This window comes from Lissotriton vulgaris, chromosome 2_1, assembly GCF_964263255.1.
Source record: "Lissotriton vulgaris chromosome 2_1, aLisVul1.2, whole genome shotgun sequence".
Classification (NCBI taxonomy): Eukaryota; Metazoa; Chordata; class Amphibia; order Caudata; family Salamandridae; genus Lissotriton; species Lissotriton vulgaris.
The window spans coordinates 421,000,429-421,027,984 of NC_141687.1; the positions used below are offsets into that span (position 1 = coordinate 421,000,429).

Sequence of the window (27,556 nt, forward strand, 5' to 3'; positions counted from 1 at the left end):
TGTCTGTGAGAGAGTTTATTGATATTGCACCTTTTACTGGCTCTGCACTGGTACATATATGACTTGGCCAGTTAAAACGGATTGCAGCTGTAAGGCTTTCGCTGGCACATTAGTTAGCAAGCTATAAGTTAAAAATAAAGATTACTGTCAAACCAGATCTTCATCTAAATCATAAGGATAAACCACAGCTTGCTTACTTCTGCTCTTATTGTTTTTGGGTGTCAGAATCAAATCAAAACATTTCAACTACCTTTAGGAGAAAAAAAAAGTAGTAGAGCCGTAATCACTCAGTCACAGAATCGCCTATCCAGACATGGTTTACAAATCTGCTGCAATCGCATAAAAAAGCACGGCAGACTTTGCTAATTTTAAAGTCTTTGCCCACTAATGGGAGGGAGACTATGTCTCACGGAGATAAAGATATTTGTTCGATCGCCAACCAAAACAAAGACTGCAAACAAGCAATCAAAATGCTACGAAAATGCACTTTGATCTTAATATCTGAATAATGTAAACCGCACGAAAAGCATGTTTTACAAACGCACTGAACAACACAGTGATTCAAAGCTGAAAATGTAGAGCAGATACAATACAAAAGAAAATTAATAGAAGGCAGAAATTAACATTAATAAGCGTTTGAAATGCAATAGGTCTCACATTTGCGAGAGTTTAAGCTATTGACATTGTAAATGACAATGCCTTTCATTTATGTTTTAAAAACTAACATGTAAATAAAAGGCATTGCCTTTTACAATGCCAATAGCTCAAACTCTCACAATTGCGAGACCTATTGAAGTGTAAATGCTTGTTCTTCCCAGCATCTGGTGAGCTGTGAGGCGCGAGCCCTGGCAGGGGCAGCAGGGCCGGACTGGGAACTAAAACCAGCCCTGGCAAAGTGCTCGCCCGCCCCCTCTTCCCCCCTCTCCGAGGGTTGGCGGTGCCGCTGAGCTCTTTGCCAGGGCCGTTTTCCGGCCGATTTTGTTACAGGGCCGAGTATGCTGCAAAAACGGCCCTGTAACAAAATCACCCCCCAGGGGCCCAAAACCAGCCCCCACCCATGGGCCGCACCGGGGCATTGCCCGGTGCCCACTACGGCCAGTCCGGGCCTGAGGGGGAGGCAGAGCTGTCCGGCAGCTCCTCCTCTGACGCCTGGAGATGCAGAGTGCGCGCACTGCAGGGGCTGGCAGGGGCTGCAGTGTGCATCTGTGCGGCCGTCTTTCTCAGTTCCTTACCTGCAACATGCCAAAGACAGCCGGGCTGCAGAGGAGACAGGCAGGGGGGCAAGAGAGGCAGGGAGACGGAGCATCACCGAGAGACCGAGGGGGGGGGGTAGGGGGGTCAGCAGCAAGAGAGAAGGGAGAGGAAAAGCAAGGGGAGACAGAGGGAGAGGAAGGTAGAATGTACAGAGAGATAGAGAGAGGATGGAGACAGAGCGCCGACGAGAGGGAGAGCGCGAGAGGGAGAGTGCAAGAGAGAGGGATGAGAGAGACAGGGACTAAGGAGACAGCGGGAGGGAGGGCAAAGAAGGCAGAAAGATAAAAACGAAAGAGAGGGAGAACAGTCAGGTTAAAGAGGCAGCAAGAGGGTAGAAAGAGGGGTTGACAAGTGGAGAGAGAATAAAAAGTAAAGAAAGAGGTAGGAGAGGTCGGGAGAGGAGAAAGAGGGGCATGGCAATATAGAGTTAAAGGAGAATGTTCACGTCGGAACATGGAGAGATAGCGACAGTATAGATAAAAGAGAAGAGACAGGTGAGGGGAGAAGCAAGAATAAGGAAGAGAAAAGGGAAGGATGAGAGAAAAAACAGAGTCAAATAGATAGGGAAGAGACAGAAAGAGGGGCAGCAAAGTAGCAGTGGATAGGTGCCAGGGGGCAGGGGTGAAGAGAAGGAGAGATAGAAAGTGAGAGAGGAGGAGGGACAAAAGGGAGAGATGGGGAGAGAAGTGGCTTAGAAGCGAGCACTAGAAAGGAATGAGTAGTTGGGGGAAGGGAGATGGTCCGTGGACTTTATTTCCCTGTTAAAACTTTAGACCGATTCGCCCTGCGGACTGCTCGGGTTCCGGCCTCTACCTACCCTTGCACTATTTTTATCCTTTGCCTTTGACCGTCTCCTGTATTCTGATTTGGCGTTCAGGCGCGTCTCACCTCTTTTGGGCGCTGGACTATATGAAGATGGTGTCACCTGAAGGGGCCAGCACCTTGGACCCAGGGCCTGCCTGCAGGGGAGCCCTACTGCTGCTGATTGTGCCTGGCGGCTGTAGTGAAGTGGTGGTAAGCCTTGCCATGCCTTAAATACAGCGTGAAGCATTTTGTAAGCGGGGAAGTTTAAAGGAGGTCACCGAGCTGCGTGCGCACATGCAAGCCTTTGTTTACAGGACAACGAAAGTGCCTGGGGACACCCTGTGCGATAACGATGCCACCGCTCCTTGCGATACTAAAGAGGTGACCAGATCTCTGGCAAACCTCAAAGTCCCCAGGCCAAACTTTTAACGAGACTGGGAAGGGTGGAGGTATAGAAAAAACCCAAGAGCGGACGAGATGCAAACAGGGTCTCCAGACGTGAAAACAGGAAGTTCGGCAGCATCACGCCTGTGATGGGGCGGGACTTCCGCCTTCTGCGGGAAGTTCGCGTCCACGGAGTGCCTGGCAGAGAGCAGCAGTGTTGTGGTGGGACTCCCATGCCTGAGGGAGAGCCCTACAGTGGCGGCAGACGTGGCGGCCGATGCAAGTGCGGGGCTCCCATGAGTGAGGGAAGCCCCGCGTGTGCCAGGTAATGCAAAGCGGAGGAGATGAGAGCAGAGGAGTCCTGAGGCTGACGGAGTTTGTAGCAGCGACAACAGAGCCCGGTGAGTGGGGCTTAGTTGTACCGTGGGGGCTGGTGCGTATGTTTGTTTTGTAGTGATTGAGTACGCTTGCACTGGCTGGCGGCTGCTATGTGTGTATGTGTGTGTGTGCACGTTCATAGGTTGCTTGCCTAGGCTACTGGGGTGTGTGTGTGTGTGTGCGCGCGCGCGAGAGAGAGCATTACAATAATGCTAATGCAGGAGGCTGACTTGCCTCGGAAGTGGGACAGGAGATGTGCACAGCGTGTGGCTGTACGTGCGCATACTACACCAGCTCAAATCGCCAAAAGCTAACATCTCCTTTCCCACTTCCAAGGCAAGTCCCTAACAATAGAGCTCGCTGGCGACAGCGCTTCTCGCGGCGTACGCCAGGCTCGACCTAAAAAGAAAGGAGCACACATATAAAGGCAATAAGGGAGGGGATGGAGCCTTACGGCTAGAGCGATCGACCTCGAAACTGACGAACCGGTTTCGAGTCTCTGCAGCGACGCTCAACATCCTGTGATTTTGGGCAAACCACTAAATCTCCCGTGCTTAACAAAAAAAAGTGTCAATCTGTATAAAAACTGAGGCCGGCCCACTCGACCGAGACCGTTATCACCGCTGTTATGGACTCTCTCCGCGACAACGCGGATAAGGGAATCCCTCAGGCTCTGGTCTTATTAGATCTTTCAGCCGCGTTCGACAAAGTCGACCACGCCATCCTTTTGGACGTGTCAAACAGGCAGGTATCCGGAGCGCTGCCCTTAATTGGGTCAGGTCTTTCCTTAGCGACCGTACCCAAGCAGTTCGTCTGGCTACTTTTACTGCCCCTACAATTCAGACGACCTGCGGGGTGCCTCAGGGGTCATCGCTGTCTCCCCTTCTGTTTATTCTGTACCTTGCCCCCTTGATTCAGTCCTTAGAAGAGTTTCAAGTCACCACATTCAACTATGCGGATGATTTACAGCTTATCTTCTCGATCAACGGTTCCCCTAACTCAATCAGGGACTTTCAGGATACCATGCTACATATCCGCCATTGGATGGATACTAATCATTTAAAGCTGAACCCCTGAAAAACGGAAATAATCCTCAATGGAAAAAGCCAAGTACTTTGGGGCCCTCAATATTGGCCCCCGGAGTTGGGTCTTGCATCCCTCCCTTCGGCATCTGTCAAGAGTCTGGGAGTGGTTATTGACAGTAATCTCACATTAAAAACTCAGGTGGACATGGTGGTATCCTCGTGTTTCTACCAGCTGCACAGGATAAAGAAAATCAGCCGGATGTTGACCAAGTCGGCCTTGATCCAGGTGGTGATTGCTTTAGTTCTGTCTTGACTGGACTACGCCAACTCCATTTATCTGGGTCTCCCCCTGTATCTCGGCAGACGTCTTCAACTGGTTCAAAACCAAGCCACCAGACCTATTCACCACCACCCCCGTTGGCAGTCTGCCAGGCCCATCCTGAGGCAGCTTCACTTGCTTCCTTTCTCCCAGCGAGTGCAATTCAAAACTGCCTGCATGGTCTTTAAGTCACTCCACACCTGCAGCCCTCAGTTCATTAACACTCTCCTGTCTAGGTATACCCCCTCCCGCTATCTCCTCTCTGCTAGTCTCCATCTACTGTCTACGCCAGCTTTTAAGCTTCATCGTCAGGGCGTACGCAGGTTCGCTGTGCTTGCCCCCAAGCTCTGGAATTCCCTCCCTTTGGGGATTCGTTCTTGCACGGACCTCCTAGTATTCAGGAAACAGCTCAAAACCTGGTTTTTCCATTCAGCTTAGGTCCTACCCTTTGCCATCTGGGTCTTTCTGTTCAGTCAGCGCCATGAAGCCTCTGGGCGTACACACGCTTTATAAAAGGTTATTAACATAACATAACACAACAAGTGACATTTGAGTATAATCAATGAGCAAACGCTCGCAGTAATGTATAATTACCGGTGCATCATAATCGGTCTAGGTGAGAGTAGAGTCAAGAACACTCGGCGTGCCTGTGCCAGGGCGCCTAAAGAGTGTCTCTGATCTACAAGCTCTAAATATATATATATAAACTCTAAATATATATATATATATATATATATATATATATATATATATATATATATATATATATATATATATATATATATATATTCCCGAACAGTCCACTCCAATTACGGCTAGACATAAGACCAGCACACCATACCTTCGGCTTCACAAGAGTTTATTAAATTAAAGCCCCTACCCCCACAACAGACGCGTTTCGCCCGGAGGCTTCGTCAGTGTTCACCCGTGTGACATTACCAAACGCCATTTAAAGCTCACTCGTCATAGACATGAATGACGGCATGTTATCTTCAATTGCAATGTGTAGCAGCCATCTTGTAATGTGCAAATAAGCAAAAATTCAACATTTCATGGCGTAAACATCAAATAAAGTGCTCAGTGCAATTTTAAAAACATGAGGTGATCAATGAATACAATTTTCTAAAGTGCATGCAAGTTATTATATATTGGCAAACATCCAAAATTCTGCCTATTGTGCAATAGTGCTCTTTCTCATTACAGCTTTGTTGTTGTTACATATTGGCAGAATTATATCCCCAAAATTGAGCCCTGAATGGGCTTATACACCCTTTCTCATTTTATTCCAACATACTGCCCTGGATGGGCTAGGGTGAGAAGGGGAAGGGAAGGGAGGGAGTTTTCGTATTATTGGATGCGAAGATGTCATAGAGAGTACAGAGAATATAGAGATGCAAGGCAGTGCCTGAGGAGTCTGGAAATTGTAAAATATTATACAATGCTTAAGGTCTTATTCCAGATGTATCCACATCTCCTCATTGTTGTTCAGACCCCAGGGGACTGTGGTCTTTAGCCCGATTATGTATTTTGACTCTAAAGTCCAGAGTCTTTTTTCTCTGTCCCCACCCCTCTCATTGCGTTCCACTTGATCTATGCAGTAAAAGCTTAACAGGTCCCTGTCGCTTTTGTGGAACTCAGCGAAGTGTCTCGCTACGGGGTAGGCCTTATCCCTGTTGGTGATTGCGCGAAGGTGTTCTAATATTCGCATTTTTGCAGGCTTGATCGTACTGCCTATATAGCGTTTTTTGCAGGGACAAGTAAGACAATAGATAGTATACTCAGAATTGCAATTGAGTAGTTTCTTAATACATCTCTCGGGTTCATTTTCGTCAGTTTTCCCTGGGTAAGTTTTGGTTAGCTTACTATTTTTACATGCCTTGCATGCTCTGCACGGAAAGAACCCCGTAGATTTTGTGATTTGGCCTTCTGTAAAGCAGGGCAGCCACGGCTCTGAAAATATGACATTAACTCACCTGGATTTTAATTTCTGCAAGAATGAAAGTTTGAAAAGCGCACCCACTGGGGAATATTGGCGCACGAACTACAAGCACCATGAGGCTGCAGTAGCGTCCCGCCTATCAGAGCAGGTGTTATGAATATAAACTGTCCGTGTGCAAAGCGAACCTTTTGATTTCTTTCTGCTGCCACTGAGGAAAGGATGCTAAGATCCTGAAACGCGTCTGGCTTTAATCAGAGATGTCAATTTCTCGAGCAAGTTGACTGCTGGCAAGTTGTTTGAATAAATAATGAAAGACACTTTATGAAATCTTCCGATGGTTTTCCTTTTTGGTGCGTCCTGAAGTGTTGGATATATATATATATATATATATATATATTACCTACTGGCGGTCGCCAGTAGGTAGTTATAGTTAGGACCTAGTTTCCATAGGAAATCCTCAACATTCTATTTGGAATAACTTTGGCCCTGGTTGAAGAATCTTAGCGAATTTCTCAAAGAAGATGGCTCGGTCCGCTGCGCTCCTTCCCTAAAAGTTTGGGGGAGATTGGTCAAGTGGGGGCTGAGATAAAAGGGGGGTCCCAAAACGTGTTTTCTCCATGTTATTTTCCATAGGACCTTTAGACTCGGCTACAGGTCGAACGGGTGAATGGATTTATAAGGAATTTGGCAAAACTGTACAGTCCGGCTCGCAGATTACGCTTTTTTTGGAATGGTGTAAATCCGTTCAGTAGTTGCCGAGGAAATTAAAGTTAAAGTCAATTATATATCTATACGCGCGCACGGGTGCGCGCACTCAAGCGGCTGCGCGCGCGAGCGGAATTTTGCTGCGTGACGTCTGTTAACGTTCGATTCGAAGGAAATCAGGAAGTGTTGACCGCCATTTTGTCATTGCGAGTAAATATATTGTTGATTTCAAAGCGTTGGAACATGGAAAGGGGAGAAGGTAGAGATTGTTTTGCTGCGTAGGTTTTCTCAGGGTGTGCAGTAAGGCCCTTAAAGGCGAAAATATATATATATATATTTTTTTTTTTTAAGTTGCGTGGTGCGCGCACACCTTTTTACAAGAGTGTGAAAATGGAGATAAATCAGAAGTTTGAGTGCTTAGATATAAGGTGGCTCTGAAAAGAGCCCTTGTGTTAATTGAGTGTTTTCTGCATTTATAAGTAAGTACCGATGCAGAGCCTGATGTTGCAGAGGAAGATTCTGTTTCCCTCATTCGTGAAATGAACACCGTCTCTCCTATAGACATCTTGCATGTGGTATCGCAAGTTGTTGTGGTAAATAGAACCCATGCTATAATCTCTGAGGAACGCAGAAACAGATTTATTTACATGTCTCCTTGCTTTCTCAAATTGTGCACAATGTTGATTGGACCAATTCCATTTCTGTCTTTGGCATATATTGGAATATACCAAGGCAGATCGAGGAAAAAGTGTCATCAATTGTCGAAAGGTGTCTTTTAGAAGCATTTCCAGACCTACCCCAGTGATTGTGCCTAGATCGTTCCCACCACAGTGCACAATTATAAGGTCTGGTTCTGGGAGATTCATAAAAGTTTTCACCAATGGAATCAATTGGTGACATTTCAATCCTCTTTTGGAAATCCATGTTATGTGTACATTTGGTAAGCTGAGGTTGCAAATTCGTCTGCTTACTGCATATTTTTCACTCCAGTGAATATAACTGTGTCCTATTAGCCAGACCTTTATTTTCAAGGGATTTGTAGTCGTCCTCCGATCGGTTCTGGAAGTGGAATGGTAGTTAGAAGTTGAAATTCTAAATAAAGAAAAAGGAAGAGGCTGGGTGTGGTTTAAAAAATAAAAATGCTTGGTTGATTGTAAGAAGTGGAGATTGAACAGTACGTTGCATGTTAATGTTTATGTTAAACGAAAAGTACTATTGGGTGTGAAAAAAAAAGACATGTAACAGAGCTGTGGATTGGCAGGTGTTTCTGGAGGGAAAACCGTGTTGTTACTTTGCTGTAGAACGTTGAGACATGAACTTTTGACCTCTGCCTTCAGCCAGGTGCAGGATGAGGTGTTACCATGGAAACAGCCAGAGATGGCAGTGGGTGATGGGTGACTTTTATGTGACATTGAAAATATTGTGAGGGAGAACCAACTGAAATGTAAATGCTTACGTTACGCGCTCCGCGCCGCGGATTGCTTCCGGGAAGCTGCGCTTCGCGCCTCGCGCACCGGAGCACTTCCGGGTGCGCTAACGCGGCGCGTCATATGACGGATTACGCAACAACGCGATACGTCGTTGGGGCTCCACTGGAACTGATCGAATTGGTAGTCTACAGTGTTTCTGGATGTTTCAGACTGAAGCTGGCGTCAGCATGAGAGCACCCCGTGGCTACGTCGTGGCCATTCCGCGAGCAATCATGGCAGTCGCTCCCCACCGGAAGTCTGCAGGAGTCGGGGGCCTCGGTAACTCTTGTAGAATCTTCAAGGCTGAGGGGACACTTTTGGGAATGGGGCTCATGCCATAGCAGTCAAGCGTCCGAGTTCCAGGGTTGCCCAGAGCCATCCTTGCAGGCCAGGCCCAAGTCTGTGGAGTCGACCGCCATTTCCTGAGCTCCGTGGCAGCCGCCTGTCGCTGTATCGGAAGAGTGGGTGCAATTCAGCCGGATGGCGGGTGAGACGGTGTAATAGCAAGAGCAGGCGTAATTCAGCTGGCCGAGCGAGGCACTGTGCCGCAGGAGCAGGCGCAACTCAGCTGGCCGAGTGAAGCGCTGGGGTGTAGCTAAGAAACCTCCACCTGGTGAGGTGGGAGAGGCTCGTTCGCGCCGCCTTTCCCTTCCAGTGCACCCCACGCCGTCTCCTGGCGCAGGTATATGTGATGGTCGGACCAGGGCACCGCAGGACGTGTCTTCAGGTCAAACGGATTGTGGGACAAGGTCCAGAATGGAAAAGGCATCAAAAGGCAAGAAGTTCCGCCTGACCCCGGGAGCCGGCCGCCTATGTCGGGGGCGATCTCAGGCCATACCAGGGGAACAAGACTTGGGGAGGGGGCAGGAGCCAAGCGCCCCCTCCGAGTCCGCATTTCTTGGACCCTGAAGTATGGCACTCAACATCCAGAACTTATGACATTTGTGCAAGGCAGGGACATCGAAGCCTCTCAGGGACCAAGCATATCCAGAGTCCTTCCTACAGAAGGTGGTGGGGGTGGCGGCATTAGCAAGGCATCCCCCCACACAACTTGTCGGACCCTGAAGTATGGCACTCAACATCCAGAACTTATGACATTTGTGCAAGGCAGGGACATCGAAGCCTCTCAGGGACCAAGCATATCCAGAGTCCTTCCTACAGAAGGTGGTGGGGGTGGCGGCATTAGCAAGGCATCCCCCCACACAACTTGTCGGACCCTGAAGTATGGCACTCAACATCCAGAACTTATGACATCTGTGCAAGGTAGGGACATCGAAGCCTCTCAGGGACCAAGCAAATCCGGAGTCCTTCCTACAGAAGGTGGTGGGGGTGGCGGCATTAGCAAGGCATCCCCCCACACAACTTGTCGGACATCACCTCAGGATGTACTGGGTGTTCAATTTCAGAATTGAAACTACTAAGAAGCAATTAGAAGTGTTGTTTTCATGTTGCAGCAGGCTGCCATGTAAATAGTTATTTAATAAAACGTTTTATCCTGTTACTTTGCTGGTGTGTTGTATATATTTATAATATTTGCATAGTGTTTGTCGTTATTTTGGGCGGGGTGGGCGGCGGAGCCGAGCTGTGTTGCAGCCATCATGGCGTCGAGCTCGGTTCCTCTCTCTAGTTTCATGTTTTTCTAACGATTTATATGTTATAGTTTGCTAGCACGATACAGCGGATAGTCCGCATTTTATATATATGTCCTTTTTATTAGGGGGGTCCTCCGGTGGAGTCGGACGATCTACCTGTAATAAACGGTCCGGGTTGAACCAACTACCAACAAACTGGGCAGAGATAGGCATGACGGGTTACAAAGGGGACAAAAGTGTGCACTATCTATCCTTCACTATCTGCAAAAACTAAACAGAGTATTGCGACTCTGTGCTTATTTGTGAACAGAGAATGACCCAAAGAGAACCAATTTCGAACAATCATAGGCTATTGGCAGTGGGCAGAGAGGCCATGACACAGAAAATGGCTGTTACTTACGTGCATGATGGGGCCTAAAAGGGACTAGATGGCGTGGCCACTGTTTCGCGACTTTCACTTTACTTTTAACAATGGCTGTGGTGAACATAAATGAACGCCGCTTAAGTATACCTATTTTTTGTCATTTTCCACAAAAAAGCTTTTGATATTTGCTATTAAAAAACCAAAGAAAATCACTGAAAAAACCATAGGTTATAGACCATATATAGTTAAATATCTGAAGTCCATCTCTGCGCTCGATGGAGATACAGGTCGTCGATCAGAAGATGTGCTGGCCACCTCTAATGGTAATAGCGTGGCCAGGGCTCTTGTCGTTGCCTCTGCAAATTGCAGAGGGTGCACTTGTTTGACATGCCGCACCATGGTATGTATGGAAAAGGAATATTTTTTCTGCTGGATTTCTTCTTGAGAGAACCAAGTCACATATCGTGCAGGTTACTTTTGGTGCATTCGCTTTCTTTTGATCTTCAGGATAAGTGAAAAATTGCCAGATGAAAGATTTATTTTTTCTTATTAAAGGTAGTCGATCATTTTGGTCAGATTCGGAAGATGAATGAGATACGGTAGACATTTCACCAAAGTCTTCCGAAAGATGTAGGACGTTGTTCTCTCTTGAGAGTAGAAAAGATAGTGAGGGAAGTGGGTGGAGTGCTGCGTGTAAATTCCAGAATTGAAACTTTTAAGAACCAATTGAAAGTGTTTTCATGTTGCAGCAGGCTGCCATGTAAATAGTTATTTAATAAAACGTTTTACCCTGTTACTTTGCTGGTGTGTTGTATATCTTTATAATATTTGTCGTTATTTTGGGTGGGGTGGGCGGAGGAGCCGAGCTGTCTTGCAGCCATCATGGCGCCGAGCTCGGTTCCTCTCACTAGTTTCATATTTCTCATGAGGGGTTGTTCCTAATTTTTCTATTTTAGCGAGGTCAAAAAAAGATCCCATCAGTGGCCTACTGATTTTGCTCGATTCCTTTAGTTTTTTCTAACGATTTATATGTTATAGTTTGCTAGCACGATACAGCGGCTAGTCCGCATTTTATATATATGTCCTTTTTATTAGGGGTGTCCTCCGGTGGAGTCGGACGATCTACCTTTAATAAACGGTCCGGGTTGAACCAACTATCATCCTGATTTTGTATATCTTCTGAGCTGGATTTAAGCACACAATTGTTAAAGTATGAAACGTTTTATATTTCTGAAAAAAATACCAAGGTGTGTACATCCGGTAACGCACGAAAGTTTAAAAAGACATTCGGCTCCTTTTACTGAAAAGTTTCATAAGAATAAAAAAAGAAGTCTAGGTACAGTCTCTTTGACGTACTATAAGTTCTTTGAGGGGTGTATGAAGAAATTCAATAAGTTCAAATTGCAAAGTTTTCACGAAATATATAGGCAGGTGCGCGCACTCGGTCGCGCACGAAAGCCTGGAAATGCGATATCCATTTTATTGACAACTGTTGCCGAGAGTGCGCACACCGGGTCGCGCACGAAAGTTTAGTAAGGCTATTTTTATTTACAGACAAATTTTAATGTGTTTAAAAAAAGGCAAGGTACAGACTTTCGAATTCTGTATCGCTTTACAAGGAGTCTCTATGCAACTTGAACAGTAAAGAAAACGGCTTGTTTTCGAAAAAAATATTGCCAGAACTTTATTGACAAAAGTATAGGTTGCATACACGACATTTTTCTGAATTAGCATTTTAAAAACCAATGAAATTCACAGAAAAAACCATAGGTTTTACACACGTTATAGTTAGGAAGTAGCATTTAAAAAACCTATGAAATTCACTGAAAAAATCATAGGTTTGACACGTTATAGTTAGCTGGAAATTTTACTGATATAAAACCAATGAAATTCCACGTTATAGTTAGTTGAACTCACTATAACTTGCGCGTGCAATGCACTGCTGATGACGTCACATATTACATCACTCATGACATGGTCAGTGACATCACTCATGACACCATCCAGTGAATATGTGTCTTTCTGGAAAATAAATATTAGTGAGTAATGTTTAAATATTTAAATATATATATTAGTGTTTCACTTTGTGTATAAGTGGCTACATGTGTTGGTAAGTAGCTACATGCGTATGTATATGGGTTATTAGATGTTTCTCTTAGTATCTGTATGAGTGTCTATATGGTTTGGTGGGGGTATTACTTAGCACATAGATGCATGAGTGACTGACTCTCTGTTTGTATGTGTTTTGAAGACAGCATATGTGCAGGACTGTATGGGTGGATGAGTGTGTATATGTGTTTGTTAGTGAGTGAATGACTGTCTCACTAGTGTCTTTATCAGTAACAACATATGTTTTAATCTAGTATATGTGAATATTGATGTATATAAGTGAGTATATGTGAGAGTAAGAGATTGTAAGAGTTCCTGTTTAAATAAGTATGTGTTTCTATAAGTGATTGTTTAAGAGAATAAATATGTGTAATTTTCAATAGAAGTAAGGTGGAAGTGTGTGTATAACTCTATATTCAAATAAATGGATGTTCAATAATTTATTTGCACGTGTGAGTATGTGTGTGAGTAACTTTTGGATGACTGTCTGTGTGTAACAGGATGTATAGGTGTATCACTTCATATGATGAGTGAGTATATGTATGAGTGACTATATAGAACTGTTGGTGAATGAGTGGATGTGTATATAGATGGTGGAATTACTGAATTACTTGTTGTAACTGATATGGGTATCTCCATTTTTTTTTAAATTTCAGTTTCTATTTTTGAATATGTGTTTCAAGGGTTACATTACACTGAAATTAGGTCTGTTACTCTGTCACAAGGATGGTGTCATCAGTGATGTCATGAGTGATGTAATATGTGACGTCATCAGCAGTGCATTGCACGCGCAAGTTATAGTGAGTCCAACTAACTATAACGTGGAATTTCATTGGTTTTATATCAGTAAAATTTCCAGCTAACTATAACATGTGTCAAACCTATGGTTTTTTCAGTGAATATATATATATATATATATATATATATATATATATATATATATATATATATATATATATATATATATATATATATTTAGAGTTTGTTTGTAAAAAGTACTTCATTGAACACAAGAGTAAATACTACACACAGACTAACAAATAGGTGCAGGCTGGTAGCTGGGTCTAGTTCGCCCTATATAAAACACATATATATATATATATATTCACTGAAAAAAACATAGGTTATAGACCATATATAGTTAGGAATTAGCATTTACAAAACCTTATTTTACTCACACAAACCCATTGAAATTCGCATATATAGTTAGTTACACTAACTATATATAGTTAGTTACACTAACTATATATCGCGCACCCGCAATCCACTGCTGATGATGTCACATATTACATCATTCATGACATGGTCAGTGACATCACTGATGACATCACTGATGACATCTCAAATGACATCACTGATGACATCACTGATGACATCTCAAATAACATCACTGATGACATCTCAAATGACATCACTGATGACATCACTGATGACATCTCATTTGACATTACTGATCACATCACTGATGATATCATTCATGTGATAATACGATGAACCTCTTCAGACTCTAATATAACCTTAGATACAATCAGTGTAAACGGACACTCACAGACTGTCACAGACTGTCACTCATCCATGGAGTTACTCACACACCTAGTCAGTCATGCAATGATGAATGAATGATGAATGAATGAATGAATGAATGATTACCCATTTCTATAGGTCATGGTTACCCTGAGGCATCCCAGTGCTTACGTGGTCCAGTCATCACCATTAATTTTAGCAGAATAGGAAGGTTTTCAGCATTTTTCTAAACCTGAGATGGTTCTCCTCCAGGCGGATAGCATCTGGAAGATTATTCCAAAGCTTTGCAGCCTGTAGAGAGAAACGTCTGCCCCCGGTGCGCGATCTCCTGATCCTGGGGATTGCCAGTAGATTCTTATTGCTGGATCTCAGGGTTCTGCATGTTTGATAAGGAGTAAACAAGGGTGCCAGAATGTCTGCTCCGGAGTTATGCAGGGCTTTATGAGCAATAGTCATTGCTTTAAATTCAATTCTTTGTTGCACAGGCAACCAGTGTAGTTGCTTCAATGCTGGTTTGGCAGAGGTTCTGCGTGGGATATTTAGTAGCATTCGGGCAGCACAGTTTTGGATGGTCTGAAGGATCTTGATTGTCCCTTTAGGGGCACCTAGATAGACTGCCTTGGAGTAGTCTAATCGTGATAGTATCAGGGATTGTACTAGGATCCTTCTAGCCTCAAAGGGAAGTAATCCTAGGATCTTTCTGAGTGCTCTCATGAGGGCATAACCAGTCCCTGCTACCTTCCGGGCTTGGACCTGAAAGTTGAGGGCTGGATCCAGCCACACTCCCAGGCTTTTAATTTGCTCCTTGGGGGTTGGAGGCTGCCCCAGGGAATCCGGCCACCACATATCCACAGAGGTAGGTGGTTTATGTCCTAGAATCATGACCTCTGTTTTAGCTCCATTAAGCTTCAAAAAGGAGTCATTCATCCATTCCTGGACTTTGCTAAGACAAGAGGAGAGATTGTTATAAGTCGTCTCCTGCCCAGACAAGGAGATGATAAGCTGAGTATCATCAGCATATGTTACCAATTGTACTCCCCAAGGTTGCACCACCTCAGCCAAAGGTCTCATGTAAATATTAAATAGGGTCGGGCTGAGGGATGACCCCTGGGGAACACCACATTGGAGCTGTATTGGGGCTGAAACTATATCATCCTCAAACACTGAGAAAGTCCGATTGGAAAGAAAAGAGCTAAGCCAGTTCAGGGCGGTCCCAGTGATACCTACATCACTCAATCTCTGAATGAGAATCATGTGATTAATGGTATCAAAGGCCGCACTGAGGTCTAATAATAGTATGGCCGCGCATTTCCCTTCGTCCAGAATCTTTCTGGTTTCCTCAATTACTGCCACAAGGGACGTTTCAGTACCCTGTTTACATCTAAACCCGGTCTGGGTGTAGTGCAGCAGATTATTAGCTTCAATGAAGGTAGATAGAAGAGAGTTGACATGTTTTTCAGCAATCTTGCTAACAGTTGGCAACAAGGAAATAGGGCGATAGTTGGAGCAATCGTCGGGGTTAAGGTTGGGCTTTTTTAATAACGCTCTTACTCTTGCTTGTTTCCACATAGGTGGAACTACCCCAGTGGTCAAGGATGTATTAATCACATCCTGTATCACGGGGGCCACTGTGTCTGAGACAAGCTTGAGGATGGTAGGTGGGGCTACACCACTAGGTGACCCAGATTTCAGATTGCCCAAAAGCAATTGGGCCTTGTCGCCCTCCAGGGGAGAGAATTCATTAAGCGTAGGTAGGTCTTGTACCAGGGGGGGGTTGGACCTATTGCAGTCACCTGTGGCAGTCACCTGAAAGGATGCATAGATGTTTGCAACCTTTGTGGCAAAGAAATTTGCCAAGTCCCTGCAGCGCGGGAGTGCCATAGTTGAGTCCATAACGGGGGTGGGAGGGGTAACCAAAGCTTTAAAAAAGAATCAATCACACCTCCATTTCCTCAACTATACAGTTATACACACCTTACTTATTCAAACATATACTAACACATATTTACTCTCTTATACAATCCCTGATACAAGTTCACAATGATCCATACAGCCACTCACACATTCACTAGCTCTTATGCACAGTTATTTATATATGTCAACTCTCACATGTACTGTGTTTTACATATGTACTTACTTTGACATGTAGCACTGAGATATCATTCACTCACCAATACACTCATGCACACAGTCAACCGCCCATACAGCTGTTTCCACATGCACTTTTGAACCCATACATCTAGTGAATCAACTGCTCACACATCTATGCACAGAGTCATACACCTCCCAGCCACCCACACACACACACTCAGTCTCCCATACAAATACTTGGGCAACCAATCAATAACCCATATAGTTACTCATATAGCTACTGATCAACACATGCAGCAGTTTACAGAACAACAGACATAATGATGCACAAATTAAGACAGTTTAGTCACTAACCCATGCACTCAGTGAGACACATTTAATCACTCACTCATACAGTCAGTCATGCACCTACTAAATCCTTCATCCAGACACTTATACATCCACTCATTCTTCAATATGTAAGACATATTTTAACTTTACAGAAACATACAGTCACTGGATGTTGTCATCAGTGATGTCATCAGTGATGTCACTGACCATGTCATGAATGGTGTAATATGTGACATCATCAGCAGTGGATTGCGGGTGCGCAATATATAGTTAGTGCAAATAACTATATATGGGAATTTCAATGGTTATGTGTGAGTAAAATAAGGTTTTGTAAATGCTTATTCCTAACTATATATGGTCTATAACCTATGGTTTTTTCAGTGAATATATATATATATATATATATATATATATATATATATATATATATATATATATATATATATATATATATATATATAATTTCTATGGCAAAATGAAACCCCTCATTTTGTTCCTTTTCAAATTAAATGTATTAAGTGTTACCACTTTATTCCAATCAAGGTGACTTCAGGTGTGCCATACTTTTGTCATAAGTAAGACTGTTAGCGTTCTAGTTGTTCTTTAGAACACTCTTGGACATTCTGTCATTGGGCTATAGTTGGGCTACATCTGGCTGATATTTGGGCTACATTTGTTATTTTTTGTCTCTGGTGGCCATCTTTGGGCTACATTGGGCTACATTTGGGCTCTAACATATATATAGCCCAATGTAGCCCAATATATGTTTTTTAAAGTAAATTTTCGGAAAAACCACTGGAGCATATATCTTGAGACATAGCAAAGGCACATCGGGGTACCAGTCCCTACAATTTTGCCAAGTTTGGTGGAAATCCATTCAGCCGTTCGGGCTAAAAGTGAGTCCAACCGCCCTATGGAAAACTCAATGTTAAAAACACGTTTTGGGACCCCCCTTTTATCTCGGCCCCCGCTTGACGAAACCCCCCCAAACTTTCAGGGGACGCTCAGAAACAAAGTCAGCCAATTCCGTCCATCAACGCCAAAGTTATTCAACATAGAATTTTCAGAAATCCCTATTAAAAAAAATCCTAACTATATATACCTACTGGCGACCGCCAGTAGGTAATATATATATATATATATATATATATATATATATATATTCCAGCAGCCCCTCCACACGAGAGGGTAAATGAGTCGCAACCTTAGTCAGTTTTAAAAATGCATTTATTTTTCTTTTCAAAAGCGGCATGGTTCTGTTTGGCTCCAATGCATTTCGCTCACCACTGTGAGCTTCGTCAGGGAGAAGGCGCAGCAGGAAAGGGTGATTACAGCTCACACACACGGCCAGGAGTGTGTCGGTGCTTCCGTTTGTTTGATGTAAATATATAATTTACCGTCGTAATTTCTATGCAGATAAGTACTTAATTAATAATAACTCAATCGGAAAGAAAGAAGACAGAGTCCGTGGTGTTAGAGTTCTTAGGGGTTTTATTCCTTAAAAAGGAATGGTCAAGACCAGGATATCATGTTCTTCCCACCACAGGGGTGGAAGAAGGGATAGAGCACCGTTTTATTAACAATACATAGCTTATATACTTATTTTACATCATTGGAAGTAATAGAGTAGGCGTAACAGCTGAGAGTAGACAAGATAACAGCACCCACGTGTTACTAGTGCGTAATCAGAAGGCGTGGTCTAGGCGTAACTGAAGGTGTGTGCTAGAAACGTCACAGATAGGTGTCACAAAGGGGTGGCACTAAGCAGAAAGTTGCAATGTCAGCAGAAATCAGAGGCTTGGATGCGCGCGCAGCTGCATGACGTGTGATTGACGTGAAACTGGAGGGTGCAGGGGGTTTGACATTTGCACTGACGGAAAGAGACAGAAGTCTGGCATGTCAGATCAACTTGTGCTTCTATCATATCTGATATCTGGTGTTTAGGAACTGAGCTATCTGGGCGGAAAGGTCTCTGGGGCAGAAGCTATTCTATACTGACTGTGAGTGCGTGTATAAGCGCCTGAGTGTCTGCATGAGAAGCGTGGGGGCATGGGCCTTCCATGGGAGCATGGTAACAGAGGCTATGAATTACTTGCATGGGGACAGGCCGGCCCTTTGGCTCTGCAGCTGGGGAATGTTTACTGAGGCTAGTAGGCAGGAATGTATTTTCGAGGAGCGGAACAGATAACTCGAAGGTTGTAGTCAGTCTTGGCAGGCAGCAGGCTGAGCTAAGCGTGGTGGGCCGCGCTAGAAGTAAGGCAAAGTTCACGGGTACAGAGGCAGCCTGGGCTGAGGCTTTCAGAGTCAGGAGGAAGGAAAAGGCTCGATGGCAGAGATTCTGGGCCTACTTTGCCAGAGCTGAAAAACATGTAGAGTACACTACAAAAAGACATTGGCATAGTATACTTAGGAACGGGCTATCCAACCCATTCAGGGTGGGTCTGAAAGAGGACATGTTAACGTTGGACGCAAATGTATTTGCGTCTTCATAGCTGGCACAGGAGGGAAGTTACATGCACTTTAACTCGTACATGGAGACGGTGGGGTACACGCTAGGGAACACAACTTGACCAAAATTTATATTTCCTCATGTTAACCCCTTGTTGGGTACCGCATTTCAGCTGTTCTTTTCAATGCTGCATGCTGGGCCATGTGGTTTACTGCAGCCTTCCGTGCGTGTTGATTTGAATTTTGCGCCTTCAATGCCACCCGGAAAAACCCTGACAATGTCCTTTTCTAACATCATCTGGGACCCTACCATAGTCCAGTCTATGGGAGCACCTCACGCCCTTCGTGCTTCACACGTTCAGCAAGGCGGTCCAAGTTCGGGTGTGAATGGCGCTCTTTGAGGGCGGTGCGTTTCTCTTGGGCCGGACCTTGGCCCATATGTATTCCAGCAGCCCCTCCACACGAGAGGGTAAATGAGTCGCAACCGTAGTCCAGTTTTAAAAATGCATTTATTTTTCTTTTCAAAAGCGGCATGGTTCTGTTTGGCTCCAATGCATTTCGCTCACCACTGTGAGCTTCGTCATATATATATAAAATTATTTACTCTTTTCTATATATATATATATATATATATATAAGTATGTATATATATATATATATATATATATATATATATATATATATGAGTAAATACTTTACTCTTGTTTGCCCTAGTATTTTCGAACACAGATTTCGCACAGAGGACATGTCTCTGCTTCCACTGCCTACATCTCCGGACTTTATGGGGTTTGATCTCTTCTTGATCTTATGTTTATTACATTGTCTCAGCTTAGGAACTCATACTTTTACAATGGATATTTCTTCACACCCCAACAAGTTGGGTGCACTAGTTATAAAGTGACCAAACCTGCTTTTGGCACTAGAAGAAGTGGTCTTGCATGCTCCACCTTTCAGGCCTACGAGTTTTATAATTTACTATATCTCTACATCAAGAAATCATTCTTGCATTCTTGTTACGGGTTCCATCCAGTACTAAGGAAAGCGATTGTCATTTGTCATATTTTTATAGTACTATCAGGTTCAATTCAGTGTAAATTGTTCCTTTTATGGCTTCTGATTCGTCATGTGTTACTTTTTCCCAAGCCATATGGGAAAAAAACCCTAAAGCTTGATGCGTCTCTGGTATTGGGCTTGGTTAAGTGAACCTTCCACTTTTAATCCACTGTTGCTCTACCTACAGGATGATGAATAAGGTGGCTCTTTCTTTCTTTGCCTATTAAGTGATTTTTGTAGCTGCATCCTCGTTGACTTTTGGGTCTGCTGTGTTGGCCTCGCTCTAATTCCATAGTGGTTGTAGTTTGGATATTCAAAACTTTGTGCACGGTGCCTTTGACTTTGTGTGTTTTTTGTGTGTGTGTTTTTTTTCCACTTCATACAGCTTCAAATGATAAAGATATCGTTGTGGTAGAAGGACAAAGTGGTAATGCTCAAATTACTTACTTATAATCTTTAGTAGAAAGAGTTTCACTCTACCTACTCACAGTCCTACTACTCTCCTGTTCTATATGTAGTAAGTAGGGTGGCACATTGGTCCTATACGCACTACCTGTCAAACTCCAGGTTGATTGTGGAAGATTAGCCTTCGTATTCCTCAACTGAGGAAGGGAGAAGTTAAGGTTTTTCATCTAGTCCCCACCGTCACATGTCTTTAATTTCTATATTTCTTTTTAACTGGGGCAGTTTTTTGCCCACAAATAATAAGGATTGCGGCAAGGAAGAAGAGGCTCAACCTAATGAAGGAGAGGGCTGAATGTAATGAAGAATACTGGTAGGTCACCTAGGGGCACATGCATCATTGTAGAATTTGCATTTCCTAAATTGCGAAAATTAAGGAATCGCAATTTAGGAATTGCAAAATCCTATGCATCAAGAAATCCTAAATTTTTTTAGGATTTCTTAATTTTCGGAATTTGCAATTCCTTAATTGCGAATCGCAATTAAGGAATGGCATTACATTGATTCCTATGGGCCTAGAGGCCCATAGGAATCAATGCCGTTTTGCATTTCTATTTTTGGGAATTCGCAATTTGTTGATGCATTGCAAGGGTGCAGAGGGGGGTCCAAAGGACCCCCCCCCCCTGCACCCCTGAAATGTATTTTAAAGTGCATGTTTCACACACACATGTCCTAAGGACATGTGTGTCTGTAACATGACAATTTCCAAAATGCATTTTTGTGCTTTTTTTCAGAATTTCGCAAATTAACACGAGGGTCAACCTCGTGTTAATTTGCACTTCCTATTTCAAAATTCGCATTTTAAAAAAAATTGATGCATTGCATTTAAGGAATCGCACAAATGAGATTCCTTAAATGCATTTGCATTTTTAGGAAATGCAAAAAAAAGCGAATTTTGAAAAATTGTTTCATGCATCCCAAAAACGTATTTAGGAAGCGTAAACGGCCGAATTTACCGATTCGCACCGTTTGCACTTCCTAAATAGGTTGATGCATGTGCCCCAGAGATTCTGCAATACGCTTTTATAAGAGGCATACCATTTGATCACACCACACCATTGCTACATCTACATTGGTTGTTTTTAGAATTTTGGAATTTATTATTTCTATAGCCAAAGTGGGTGTCAGATGTTCATTCTGTACAGATATCTTAAAGATTATTAACATTTGAGGTGCTTGTGGTTCTAAATTCTTTAAAAGGCTATTGATTTGGCTCTGTCCTTTTATTAAAGCTACAATTCAGACATATATTTATTGCTGGCTCCGTCTGCCATCTTATGAACCAGGGCATGGCTATTAGTGCAGGTATTTGTCACTTAAAATAGTTTTCTAACGACCATAATATCAGCTGGATGAATAAATAAGCTGCAAATGTTGTAGGGGCTGGGAGATTTTACTCGCATAATGTCTTATAAAGAACAGGCTAAGACTTTGCATGAAAATGCAATTTTTGCCAAAGTGTGTTGCAGAGTTTTATCTAAATCATTATATTCAACTTTGTTTTCTGCCACCTGTATATCTATCTAAAGCCGAGGGGAGAATAGGCAGATGTGGTCGAAATAGGGCCCCAAGTCACTGAATGACATAAATAATCAGTTTTTTGTTGGTGGTGATTCTTCCAAGTTAGTGTAGTTATCCAAGCAAATAATTTCTCAGTGGATAGTGACTTCCAGCACTTGTAACGATGGAACGACAACCGGGCGCCGCAGAAGGACTACAGGTCCAAGGAGGAACCAGATCGACAGTTTCGGTCTTTTTCTCTGCCAGGCGACCCAAGGAGGCTTTGAACAGCTAAATACTGTCAAAGCGAGAGGGAATCCCCTTCTCACCCATATAGCACCTTAGTGCGTGCTACACATAAAATCTAAAAACACTCACTGTAAATTAATTTTATAACACAACACATACTCACTTGGTCCTGAGGAAAGCCTGTTTTAAATTAAGAAAGGCCAGGCTGAAACATGTAGACCACACAGGACACTGGAGGTCATAATCCATACTCCACCGTGTCCGTCTGCCTTTTAATGTGCCAACAGATACCCAGTTTTATTAAAATAGTTTTTACCCTCGGGTGCTGGGACTTTTGTATGTCTTTTTAATCTTCACCTTCACACTCACCACATTGCACACTCAGTAATTATACCAGCTCCGCAGTAATCTGGCGTCGAAGCACACCCGGGGCACGTTAGGTGCCACTGTGGTGGGCCCGATGATGAAGCATGCCACCAACTAGGTTGGTGGGTGAGGGCTTTCTAATAAAACCTACTGGTTTTCCTTGACATACGTACTCCATTGAGTCTTATCTGTAAAAACTTAGCTAGTCTTTCTTGATTTTTGATATATAAAAGTGGGGATTCAGACTAGCTTATCTAGTCCTCCCTCTCTCCTTTGATTTAGTGATATTAAATAGATTTGTAAGGAAGTATTTCTGCCGTCACCGCACAAGGCTCCTGAACATTATTTCCTTATCACTGGGTGGGAGGACGTTGTTTTAGCACAGCTTATGGTAATGCATAATGTTATGTGAGATATCAGAGTTTTCTCGTTCGAGATCCTTAGCAGTTGCTGGGGGACATTTTCAAAGCGTAACAACTCTGTAGAGGATATAATATGTTTTAGAAAAGGAAGTTACCTACTGTTCATGTTTATTTAAAATAATTGATATTTATTTGTTTATTTATATAGAAGCTTATATAGCGCACAGCTACCCCCGACGGGGGCGTCCCGGCGCTTGGACAGGCAAAGGAAGGAGTGGACTCAGTGGAATTTAGTCGCTGGAGGAGAGCCAAGTCTTAAGGTCTCGGCGGAAGATGGTTTTTGAGTTAGTAAGTTGTAGTGTCAGGGGTAGGCTATTCCAGATTTTGGGGGCGGCCACCGCAAAGGCTCTGTCTTGCGCGTCGAAATGGGGGGCTTGATAAGGAGTCGCAGATGGTTGGATTTAACAGCCCGGTTAGATTGGGCAGCCTTAGCTGAGCTCTCAGATAGGCCGGGACTGTATACCGTAGTGCTCTAAAGACTAAGACCATAGATTTAAATTGGATGCGTTTAGCCACTGGGAGCCAGTGTAGCTTCTTCAGATGGGGGGAGATCGAGTGACAGAAAGGGATATTACGCGTTCTGGACCGTCTGCAAATGTCTAATCAGGAAGGCCGGAGCCCCTCCGTACAGACTATTTGCGTAGTCTAAATGGGAGGTGATAAGTGTGTGAATAACGGTCCAACGTGAGTTCTGAGGGAGGAAGGGGAATATTTTCCGGATCATGTGGAGTTTTCCAAAACAGGCTGCCGGTACTTGGTCAATTTGATTTTTACATGAAAGTTCAGTGTTGAATCTGACCCCTAGCTTTTTCAGATAGGGGGAGATCGAGTGACGGAAAGGGATATTACACGTTCTGGACCGTCTGCAAACGTCTAATCAGGAAGGCCCGAGCCCCTACGTACAGACTATTTGCATAGTCTAAATTTGAGGTGATAAGTGCGTGAACAACGGTCCAACGTGAGTTCTGAGGGAGGAAGGGGAATATTTTCCAGATCATGTGGAGTTTTCCAAAACAGGCTGCTGGTACTTGGTCAATTTGATTTTTACATGAAAGTTCTGTGTTGAGTCTGACCCCTAGGTTCCTAGCCGATGTCACAGGTTCAGGAGGTGGGGACAATTCTGAAGGCCACCAAAGGGAAGAAGGGGGAGTGCTGGATTGGTTAAAGAATAGCACCTCCCTTTTATCAGAATTGAGCTTGAGGGTGTTGAGGGCCATCCAGGAAGAGATGTTGCGCAGGCAACGTTGAAAGTTAGAGAAGGTAGCTTTGGAGCGGTCCCTGAATGAGAACACTAATTGGGTGTCGTCAGCGAAGCATGATCACACAGACTCAGCAGGCTTCAACTACTTGAGCTAGGGGGATAGGTAAACGTTAAAAGGTAAAGGGCTAAGTGCGGAGCCCTGTGGGACACCTCAAGTCAGCTGTTTCTCACTGGAGACAAAAGGCTGCAGGGAGACTAATTGAGAGTGGTTAGTTAAGAATGATGTGAACCAGGATGGAGGCGGGCCTTGGATCCAGAGGCTGAATAGTCTCCCTACCAAGATGTCATGGGAAACCGTATTGAATGCTGCAGACAAGTCAAGACGCACTAGCATAGCTGTCTCGCCTATGTCTATGCATTTGCCGATGTTTTCCGACACCTCCAACAGTGCAGTCTCGGTGCTAAAGTCTGGTCTGAAGCTGGACTGAGAGTCATGAAGGAGGTGGTTGGCTTCAAGATAGGTTGCAAGTTGCTCCTCGACTATTTTTTCAAGAACCTTCGCCGGTTTAGGTGGAAGGGAGATTTTGGTGATAGTTTTTAAAAATCGGAGGGTCTGCATCAGTTTTAAAAAAAATAGGTATCAGCTTGGCCTGTTTCCAGGCAGAGGGAAAGGTGCCGGACTGTAGTGAAGTATTCCAGATGGAAGTCAGCGGAGAAATAATAAGGGGGGCAACTAAGCTAAAAAGTGACGCAGGGCAGAGGTCCATAGGCTAACCAGATTTGCAGGAGAGCCATTTTTGAAGAGCAGCTTCGTCGGAGATCATGGAAAAGGAGGTGAAAGAGTAGTCATTGGAAGGTTCTGTGCTAAGTTCAGGGTGTTGCAAGGAGGGGTTGAAGGTAGAGTATTTTATCGTGAAAAACTTTAAAGTCAGTCGCAGAGCTCCTGAGTGGGGGGGTTTCTACTGGATAAGGCGTCAGGCTTAACAAAACCTTTTACAATTTTAAAAAGGGTTTTGGATGAGTTGCTGCCCGAGTTGATCTTTTTAGCATAGAAGTCTTTCATTTCAGCACGCTTTAATCTGTGAAAGTTCTTGATAGCAGCTCTATAGGTGGCTTTTTCCTCTATACTATAGGTGAGTCTCCAGCTTTGCTCCAGTTGTTTGCACTGGCTTTTAGCGGCATGTAGTGCGGAGGTGAACCATGGGGCGGAAGATTTAAGTCTGGAGGAGATAAGAGGTCGGATAGTGGTAACCTTGTCAAGTTCAGAGGAGAGGCAGGCGTTGAAGCCGGTAACATCAGGATCCACGTCCCCACTAACCCAAGGTAGAAAGTTGCCTAGGGCAGAGGCACGGGTGGAGCAGGTGACCTTGCACCATTTTCTGTAGTGCTACCATGGAGATGGGGGGGTGCGGGTTAGGAGTGAGATGAAATTAAATATAAAAGGGATCAGAAAGTGGTCTGACCAGGGGAGCGGCAAGGGAGTGGTAGTGAGAAGTTTGGAGTTGTTCATAAACAGCAAAGCTAGAGTGTGGCCTGCCCGATGGGTGGGACCTTTCACCCTTTGCTTAAGATTAAGGCCATTCATAATTTCTAGAAGATACTGAAACTGAACTTTCTCTGCACATCCTGTATTTTTAGCCTGCCCGCCTTTCTTTGGTTACTTCCCATTGGTCGTGGATGACTTCCTGACAAGAGGAATCAAAGAAAGTGAAAGAATGAGTGAGCCAGCACCATATTAAATATATTTCCAGTCAGTTCAGTACGGTAACCACATAAGGCTGTGGTTCACTTATGATTCTCTCCAGTTTGTTAAAGGTTTCTAGAGTTCCAATTTGGATAGCTAGGAATATCTAATAAGGTAAAATTGAGACATAGAAAGCACATGTTCATTAGCATTGAGGCTATTGAAAGTACTAAAAGTTTTCGTCTCCTTTACTTTGATGCCTCTCTTGAGCATCCCTGAACTGCTTCATCATTTCGAATTTGTCCCACAACTTGTCTCCGCGTTTGATTAAGACATAGCCAAAGTGTTTGAGAAACTAACAGATGTTATTTTAAATGAACATTTGTCTTAAGAGGTATATAATGGTGATGAGTAAAAATCAAGTATTAATTGTTTATTAGATAATATCAACATATTTCATAACAGATTATTCTGTTGAAATAGCCTAGTATTAGTTGTCCAACTGTAATTGTCTTAGAAATTAACTCTTTCTTTGCCAGCAACTGAAGGCTATAAACTGTTTTCTTTACCTATGGACTATATTGTGTGGTGCTACTGGATTTGGTAAATTGTCAGCTCTGCTGTATTATTTCCATGATTTTCCATTGTGCTGTGCTTTACAAATCTTCAAAACAAATACATTAAATTGGCTGTCAGTGCTTGGTTTGGTGTCATATGTTGACTATAAAAATTGCACATGTGCATCAGATTGTTGTGACATTGAAATCATGCTTTGTTCACAGGAGAGAAATATTGCACTGCCGTCTCCAGAAGAAAGTGAGCCTTTACCTGAGCCTGAACAAGCAAGCGATACACAACAAGAAAATATTTTTCCAGATCAGCAGGAAGCTGGCTTAGCATTGACAGAAGACCTTGGCATACCAACACATTCAAGCAGTTTTCTACCTGTTTCTCAAGGGAGTGCCGTTATAACTTCAAAAGAAAATGTCCATGAAACTCAAGACGATGGTATACAAGCAGTCCAGAATGCAAGTGTTGTACTAACTCAAAAAGAAAGTACCCAACCAAATCAAGAAACTGCCCTGTCGGTTGAACAAGAAAGTCCCTTTCCAGCTCAATCACAAAGTGCCCTACCAATTCAGCAAGAAGATGCCTTACAACCTGATCAAGATGGTGGCCTACCAACTCGGCAAGAGAGTACCATACCAGTAAAAGAAGAAAGCAAACAATCAATTGATCAAGATAATGAGTTAAGAAGTTAACAAAACAGTTTCTATTAAGGTAATAACTTGTATTCAATTTAGGGGAATTCATGAAAAATCCCTGTTCACTTATATATCAAATGTCACTTCATAATGAGTCACTGAGATGGAAGTTTACATCGCATGTTCACCGTTTGTTTGGTCAAAGGTGTCATTAGATCATACATTTTGTTGACTACTGCATTAAATTAAAACACTATTTAAGTGCATAGGTGATAATTTACAGATCAGAGACTAAACAACTTAGAATATAAATAACCACCAAGCAGATATAAAGCTAAGGCTACAAAACAAACAACTTTGTTCGCCACCACTATTTACCAGTCATATCAGACCAACAGCATTATAATGCTGAGCTCCAGTATCCTGTTCATGAAAATAAATATTGCATTCTACTTTTCTTCAAATCGTTTGTGAAATCATGTTTTTTTAGTTTACATATTGAGTACACTTAAGGACAGTAGTGCACTGGTATGTGAATTAACTAACAAACTTTAGGTTTAAATCAATAAACATGTAAAAAAGACATCTTAAAGCCTGATGCACTAAAGGAGTTTATAGTCACAAAACCTACATGTACCAGAATTGCAAAACTCAAAGTCACAAACTACATTGTGTATCT

At 43.3% G+C, this 27,556-nt stretch overlaps 1 protein-coding gene across 2 annotated transcripts in view; it reads left to right on the forward strand.

Moving 5' to 3' along the window:
• The window catches only part of MDH1B (malate dehydrogenase 1B), a 293,136-nt gene that overhangs the window by 258,633 nt on the left and 6,947 nt on the right, over window positions 1–27,556 (forward strand). The window contains exon 9 of one of the 2 annotated variants that reach the window (XM_086955317.1): window positions 26,455–26,953. In XM_086955317.1, the coding sequence (XP_086811443.1) occupies window positions 26,455–26,934 (480 nt within the window). In that variant the 3' untranslated portion in view covers window positions 26,935–26,953. Of the gene's footprint in view, window positions 1–26,454; window positions 27,335–27,556 lie in introns of those variants that run through there. The other variant, XM_086955316.1, reaches the window with a different exon arrangement.